General features: G+C 35.6%; 1 protein-coding gene across 1 annotated transcript in view; it reads left to right on the top strand.

Annotated features, from left to right (window-relative positions):
- RAD21 (RAD21 homolog (S. pombe)) overlaps positions 1–8,794 on the top strand; it is a 27,054-nt gene that overhangs the window by 1,108 nt on the left and 17,152 nt on the right. Inside the window, exon 2 of the mRNA XM_008563170.1 lies at positions 3,083–3,257. Coding sequence (XP_008561392.1) covers positions 3,114–3,257 — 144 coding nt within the window. The 5' untranslated portion in view covers positions 3,083–3,113. The remainder of the gene's footprint in view (positions 1–3,082; positions 3,258–8,794) is intronic.

Below are 8,794 nucleotides of genomic sequence, written 5' to 3'. Positions count from 1 at the left end.
CCCCCCCCCCCCCCCCCCAAAAAAAAAGCTAATTCAAAAGAGATTTTGCTTTCTCATCAGCCCTGTAAGAGAGATCCATCTTCTCTGTATCCTCCCTGGCATTTGGTGATGCCACTGTATTTTATTCTAGCTCTTTGTAATAAGTGTGTGGTGATAACTCTTTGGGTATTGATTTGCATTTTCCTAATGGCTAGTTATATTGAACATCTTTTTTTTTTTTTTTTTGTCTTTTTTCCGTGTCCGGCAACGGATCGCAACCCTCAGTGATGCCCCCGTACCGGACCGGACCGGGGACCGGCGACCGGCGACGGGATCGCAAGCCTCGGCGTTGCTCCCGCGCCTCGCTCAGCCAGTGAGCGGGAGCCGGTCTGTATGTGGGATGCGAACCCTCGGACGGGAGCGCTGCCGCACTTCCCAAGCGGCGCACTATCCAGTGCGCCACCGGGCCGGCCCCAATATATTGAACATCTTTTTATGTTCTTATTTGCCGTTGCTAATTCTCTTCTATGAAATTTTATTTCTTTGGCTCATTTTCTAATTGTATTTTTCACTGTGGAGTTTTGAGAGTTCTTTACATGTTCTAGATCCAAGTTCTAGTCATATGTGTGGTTTGCAAATATTTTTTTCCCCGAACTGTAGCTTGTCTTTGCATTCTCTCAGTGAGGTCTTTTGTAGAGCAGAAGTTTTTAATTTGATAAAGACTAATTTATTAAGTATTTTTCCTTTAGGGGTCATGGTTTTGGTGTTGTGTCTAAAAATTCTTACCAAGCCTTAGGTACTGAGAATACCCTGTTTGACCTGTTTTTTTTCCCCTAAAAGTTTTAAATTTAAGTCTGATCCATTTTGAGCTATTTTTTATATAACATGTGAGGTTTAGGTCAAGGGTTTGTTTTTGGTTTTGCCTATGGATGGTGTTCAGTCACTCCAGTACCATTTGTTTAAAAATCTATCCCTCCTCCTTGCAGTTGCTTTTGTGTCTTAGTAAAAAATCATTTGGGCTTGTTTGTGTTGTTTGTTTCTGGGTTCTCTCTTCTGTTCCATTAATCTGTGTCTCTCCCTCTGCCATTACCACAGTGTTGAGTATTGTAGCTACCTGTAAGTCTTGAAATTGGGTGGACTGGTTCTTCCCACTTTATTCTTTTTCAAAGTAGTTTTAGCTGTTCTAGTTCTTTTGCCTTTCCATATAAGTTTTAGAATAATCTTGTCTATATCTGTAAAATCTCTCACTAGAATTTTGGTAATTGTATTAAATTTTCTTTAAAAACTAAACATACATTTACACATCCCAGTAATCACACTTTGGGACATTTGTCCCACAGAAATGAAAACTTATGTACGTGAATATTTATAGCAGCTTTATTTGTAATAGCCAAAAACTAGAAACAACCAAATGTCCTTTGAGAGGTGAATGGCTAAGCAGATTGTTTTATATCCATCCCATGGAATGCTATACAGCAATAAAAAGAAACAGTCTATTGATAAATGAATCAACTTGGATAGATTTCAGGAGCATTATGGTGAGTCTAAAAAGTCACATACAGTATAATTCCATTTGTAGAATATATAATATGCTCAAAATGACAAAATTGGAAATGCAGAACCGACATGGTTGCCAAGGCTGAGGAATGGTAGGGAGCAAGGGATGGGTGTGACAGAGCCTTGAGGAGATCGAGTACTGCTGTATCTTTCTTGCAGTGGTGAGTACTCAATCTACACATATGATAAAATGGTATAGAATTATTCATACACATTGAATCAGTGTCAGGGACCTGGTTTTAATACTGTATTGTACTTACGTAATACTCCATTGGGGAAAACTGGGTAAAAATACATGGGACCTCTCTACTAATTTTTACAACTCCCTATGAATCTATAATTATTTCAGAATAAAAAGTTAAAATATTTGTGTTCTTTATGTATTATTGGTGTACTTTATTTCTGTAAAAGCAAGACATGTATCTTATGTTCATCTTGGACTTTTTAAAAATGTTTTATTATTTTTCCAGTGGCTGGCCAGTTCAAGGATGAACCCTGGACCTTGGTGTTATTGGCAATATGCTCTAACCAACTGAGCTAACCAGCCAGCCCAAATCATGGATATTTTAGTAGAAGATAGGCAGAAATTCATTTGGCAAAGGAGATTTCTTTTAAATCTTCTGTGAAAGGGGGAAATTAACTAATGTAAGGGAAGTATCAATTTACACAGTTAATGTATTCTTCCAAACTGGGGTTTTCGGGTTGACTTTCTTTTCTTAATATAATAATACAGTAGCTTTTTGAAAGAAAAGTAAAATGTAAATAACATGCTTGTAATTGTAAGACTGTTTTAGTCATAAGATAAATTTTATATCATACAATTGTCCTGGGTTTAGTATTTAAATTATAAGTAGGCAAGTGCTTTCAGACAGACAGATAGAGATATAGATATAAAATACTTTTTCTGAGCCTCAGTTTTCCTAAACTACTCACCTGTAACATGGGGCCAACCCATGTACATAGCTTTGCTTGATGGAATATGAAATTCTTAGCAGTGCTCGTCATGTAGTAGCAATTATTGTACAAAGCATTAGCTGAGAATCTCAATTTTTAATGGGATTCTATAAGTGGATATTTCCACACTGATTAATATCTGCGCTTGAGTATCTTTCTTTTTATTCGTTCTTTTCTTGCCACGAAAGATACAGTCTCTAGCTTTTGACCAGTAAGCAGACAATTTCCATTGTCACTAATCAAGATAGGAATGGAATTAATACTTGATGGACTACAAGAAGAGTAACAGTTTTCTGATAACAATTTTTACTTTAAAAAAAAAAACTTGCACTTTAAGATGACAGTAAAACATGAAAGAGATTTAACTCTTTTGTCCCTTTCCCTTCAGCTCTTAGTTTTTGGGGTCTTTTTATTGCCCTCTCAAAATTAAAACAATAGATTGTTTGGTAAAATGCATTTTATACTTTCACTCCAGCCTTTTATAATTCTTACAGTAAAAAGAGTAGGAAACTAAATATAAGGTTTCTTATGTGTCTCGAAAAATATTCCAGTTGTCGTATGGTACTTACATTAACTTTTTTTCTCCCCTCAGGTGTCATCCTATTTCATAGTCAACCAGAACAATGTTTTACGCACATTTTGTTCTCAGTAAAAGAGGGCCTCTGGCCAAAATTTGGCTAGCGGCCCATTGGGATAAGAAGCTAACCAAAGCCCATGTATTTGAGTGTAACTTAGAGAGCAGTGTGGAGAGTATCATCTCACCAAAGGTATGTTTGATGTTAGTATTTTTATTCACTTTGTTGATGGTTTATTGATGTGTAAGTGCATGGGTATTTTATTTGCCTGTTTTAATGGCAAATAAACATGAGGTGGGGCAATACCCAAATATTTTATAGGTAGCTTTCTAGATGTTTTTATACTTAAATATTTGTATAGGTGTTCCTAATTTAGGAGTTTACAAAATAGTCACAATAAGAGACCCATTAATTTCAAAAGGTTTCAGGGTCGGATCTGTTCTATCCACCTAGCAAAACTACGCACACCATTTGTTTTACCTCAGCCTTGCAGGCCTACTTGGGCTGTTAAGTTTTTTCCCTATTTCAGAACTTTTGCATTTGTCGCGCCCTTTCCAAAGAATACTCTTCCACTAAATATTTGCTCCCTTATTTAGTTACTTTCTGTCTCCCACTAGGGTGGAAGCATCATGAATGTCCTTACCATATCTGCCTTATTTACTGATCTGCTCCTAAAGGAACATTTATTGACATCCTCCAAAAGTATTTTGAAGCAGTAGTTTCAACAGTTGGATGTCACACATGGTGTAACTCAGAGTAATATGTTGTTTGCTTTGCCAAGAAAGTATCTGTAAAATTTAAAACACAAATGCAATTGCCGTGTACTGTCATCATTAGCGTTTATTTCGTTGAAGAACAGACATGTTGACTTAAAAAGTGTATAAAAAACAAATCTCAAATTAAAAGAAAACTCTTTAAAAAATAAAGGAAAAGTTCTTAATTATAAATAAATTTAAATAAATTTAAAAGTAAATATATTTATTCACACAAAGGTACCTCGTAAACTTCATGGAAAAATGGAATTAAAAGATAATGCGAATCCTTCCTTGAACTTTTTGAAGACCCCTTGTGTGTATGTCTTTACATCTGTGTTTTAAAGGTCCTTTCCTACACCTTGTATTTATACATATACATTTGTGTATACTCTCTACACACATACACACCACATGCATGTACCAACTGTCCTATTGTGAAAATGTTCCAGACCAGCACTGGGGACTACTGTTCTTAGAATTGCCAGTTTGGACAGTACTGGTATAATGTATTAAATGAACAAGAGTAGTTCTTTATTGCTGGAATAATGAAAGAATCTCAGAGGAACAGATTTGGGGATATAGAAGAGACTCGTTCAGAAAAGTTACATGGAAAAGTGTATTTTTTAGATGGGGGAAGTGAAAGTTTATGCTTGGAATTAGAGTAAATTATAAAGTTTCCATTCTCTTTATTGCTGGAATAATGAAAGAATCTCAGAGGAACAGATTTGGGGATATAGAAGAGACTTGTTCAGAAAAGTTACATGGAAAAGTGTATTTTTTAGATGGGGGAAGTGAAAGTTTATGCTTGGAATTAGAGTAAATTATAAAGTTTCCATTCGTATGTAGAATTTTGGCTGGTTTTACAGTTATAGCTGATGGAACTTGTCATTATTAAATACATTTTTATCATGTTCATTTTGAGACAGTTCTAGTTTGAAAATTTAAATAAAATGAAAACTTTACAAACAGACCAAAAAGAGGGAAATAAATGACCTTGACTACAGGTTTCTGTCATCTAAAGAAACCTCTGATAATATTTTGGTATGCTTACTAGACTTTTGTGTACCTTTCTCTCTTGTTTTTGGAATACTTCACATTATTTCTAGTTTTTTGAGTTTTAATTCTTCTGGTCCTGTACAATACAACCATTAAAAATGAATATAGAACAATAGAGAAAAGATAATCATTTCAAAAAATAGTACTATAACAACTGGACATCAACATGCAAGAAAACGAATCTAGACTCAGACCTTACACCTACACCCTTTAAAAAATTTAGCTCAAAAAGGACTGTAGACCTAAATGCAAAACACAAAACTGTAAAACTTATAGAGTATAATAGAAAACCTAGATGACCTTGAATTAGACAATGACTTCGATACGACACCAAAGGCACAATCAATGAAAGAAGGTATTAATAAGCTGGACTTCATTAAAATTATTATTTTTTGCTTGGCAAAAGAAACTGTCAAGAGGATGAAAAGACAAGCCATAGACGGGGAGAAAATCTTTTCAAAAACTTATCTCATAAAGGGCTAATATACAAAAGATACAAAGAACTCCTAAAACTCAACAATAAGAAAACAAACAATCCAATAATAAAAAAGAAGAGCTAAGGATTTTAACAAACACATCACTAAAGAAGACACATAAAGCAAATAAGCATATGAAAACATGTTTCACATCATGTCCTCAGGGAAATGCAAATTAAAACAATGAGATACCACCATATGTCTATTAGAATGGCCAAAATCCAAAACACTGACAACAAGGTTCTGGTGATAATGTAGAGCAACAGGAACTCTGATTTATTGCTGGTGGCTGTGCAAAATGTTATAGCCACTTTGGAGGACAGTTTGTTGGTTTCTTATAAAACTAAACATACACTTACCATATAGTCCATCAATCTCACCCCTTGGTATTTACTCAGAGTAGTTGAAAAAAACTTAGTCTATACAAAACCCTGCACACATGTATATAGCAGCTGTTTTTGTAATTGCCAAAACTCAGAAGCAACTAAGATGTCCTTTAGTAGATCGAATGGGTAAATGAACTGATACGTCCAGATACTGAAATATTATTCAGTGCTAAAAAGATATGAGCTGTCAAGCCATGAAAAGACTTGGGGGAACCTTACATGCATATTACTAAGTAGAATAAACTACATACTATATGATTTCAACTATAAGAACCAGGAAAAGCAAAACCATGGAGACAGTAAAAAGAGAGGGGTTGGGGAAGGTAGGAAGGATGAATAGGTAGAACGCAGAGGTTTTTTAGGGTAGTAGAACTATTCTGCATGATACTGTAATGGTAGATACCTGTCATTATACATTTGTCCAAACTCATAGAATGTACAGCACCAGGAATGAGCCCTAATGTAAACTGTGGACATTGGGTAATAATGGTGTGGTGATGTATGTTTATCACTAGAATAAATGTACCATTCTGATGGGAGATGTTGATAGGGAGGCTATACATGTGTGCGTGTGTGGAGGTGGGTGGGGGGGTTGGTATGTGGGAAATCTCTGTACCTACTGCTCAGTTTTGCTGTGAGCCTAAAACTGCTCTAAAAATAAAGTCTGTTTTTAAAAAATCTGATGGTAGAGCTTTTGTTGGAGCTCTTCCTGAATGCAGTCTTATAACAAATCAGTATAATGCATTTTTTATGTATATACACACACAAAAATTATGTGTATGTACACATTGAAAAGCCTGGAAGACATACCAAAATAGTATCAAAGATTTCTGTAGGTGGTAGGATTACGGGTTGTTTTTATTTTTATTTTTTAAATAAACATTTAGTAAACATCTTTGTTAAATTTTTGTTCACATCCTTGTATTTCCTTAAGATTGATGTTTGGGAATATAATTGATACATGTTAACATTTTGCTCTCTGGTGAGATTGTACCAGTTTGCACTCCTGGCCAAACTGTAGGAGAACATGGTATTTTCTTTTTCTTTTAAATAGGTATGCTTACTGGGATAAGTAAATAGAAGAGAGAGAGATTGCACTTTTTTCTTGAAATTGATATGTGTGGCTAATCTTTTTTTTTTTTTTTTTTTTTTTTTTTGTGGCTGGCTGGTATGAGGATCCAAACCCTTGACCTTGGTGTCATCAGCACCACACTCTACCGAGTGAGCCAGCCCCCTGCATGGCTAATTTTTAACATCCCTAAACAAATATTGGGAGTGCTTTGGCTTAAAAGGACAACATTTTTTTTGTAGCTTGTACAAAGTACCTTGTACCCCATTAGGGACACTACAAAAGAGTATAAGACAATCTGAAGCATGAAGGTATGTACTAACAGCCACAAAGCAAAGCATAAAGTTCAGGAATAATATAAAAGATTGCAGTGTGTGAGAGAGAGTGTGAATAACTTCAGATTTTTTAAACCATTTCTAAATGGGTTTTTATTTGATTAATTTTTTATTATAATAGATTGTAAAGATATGTCCACAAGATAAAATGGCCTGAAAATTTGTTTGCATTTTAACGAGAACGCAGTTCTCATTGTGGGGAATGTTGATTTAGTTGTTTAGAACAGGTATCAGACATGTGGCTTAGTTACATCTGCAAGCTTGCATGCTTTTTCTCTTTCTCCCCACCTTTACCACCCCCAAATTGAAAGAACCACTGGCACCCTTTGCAGAGCTTTCCCTGAATATGTAGTCTATGGTCTTTATTATGCTTACATTTCTTATTGTACTCACACTCTTTTCTCAAAAGCAAAAGTGTCATCCCTCATTTTACCTACTCTCAGGCTAAACTGTGAACCAGACTAATCCAGAAAGCCTGTGCCCAAACACCACTTTCTGAAAGTTGCTAATTCTAGACAAGGTAATGGCAAGCAGATATTTTTTCTCATTTCTTAAATGAAGGTGCAGTCAATACTAATTTTAAATTTCATAAGACCACGTAAAAGATTCTGCTTTTATTTAGGAGCAGTGTTTTAATTGGAAATTTTTTTTGTATCAGGGATTGATCATCTCGTAAGTCCTAGATTACAAAAACTTGTGAGTTTTTGTGATTTTGGATATCTAAAAATGTATAGCAATAAACATTATAATTTATGCTGCCGGTCACATAAAATGGCCATAAAAACAGCCTTTGAGTCATGGGTAGCATCTTAGAATGCTATAAAAAAAATACATTAAACTTAAAGTGGGTACTTCAGAAAGTTCGTGGGAAAGTGGGAATTAAAAGATAATACGAATCCGTCAGCTTTTTGAAGTACCCTCGTACGACATTTTATTTCATAAGTAACAATGTATGAATCGTAGTTTAAAATTCAAATGTTTAACAACTTTGTCACTTTAGATTTAAATAAGTTTTATGGTGTGATTTGGGAAACTGTGGAAGTGTGAATTCATCTTACCATCTTCTCTCAGTAAGTTCTCCTTACTATGGCTGGAGGAATTTTGAATACTTCTGTTTAGATTGGGTGTTTACTTGTCTCATTCTTTTCCTATATACTGCTTCTTACCCCTTACACTGGATCCACGTTAGCATTGATCAAGGTCTACCTTGGGGAAAAAAGGCTGAAGAGTATATGTTCTCTTGGGGGGCGGAGGGGGAGAGTACTGTTACCCTTTATCAGTTAGTTTGCTTTCCAATCAAGTAATAGAAACTTAGTGAAAAGTGGCTTAAACAGTATGGAAAATAACAGTCTTACTTAACTGGAAGAGTTAGGATTGGTTCAGGAGCTTGATGATGTCATCCAGGGACTCTCAGTTTGTTGGCTTTTTTTTTTTTTTTTGGTTATGCATATTCATGGGATACAAAGCTGACCATCACCACTTGTGCCCAAGATGTGATGGCCAGATCAATACTATCAGCATTGCCATTACCATGAATTGCAATTATTCCCCGTGTCCCCCATTCACTCAATCCCCGGCCTCTTTACCCCTCCCCCCTCCCCTCTCTCCCCTCCCCTTTCTCCCCTCTCTCCCCTCCCCTTTCTCCCCTCTCT

This window comes from Galeopterus variegatus, unplaced genomic scaffold (assembly GCF_000696425.1).
Source record: "Galeopterus variegatus unplaced genomic scaffold, G_variegatus-3.0.2 Scaffold12748, whole genome shotgun sequence".
NCBI classification, from domain to species: domain Eukaryota; kingdom Metazoa; phylum Chordata; class Mammalia; order Dermoptera; family Cynocephalidae; genus Galeopterus; species Galeopterus variegatus.
This window is presented reverse-complemented; position numbering and strand designations above follow the sequence as displayed.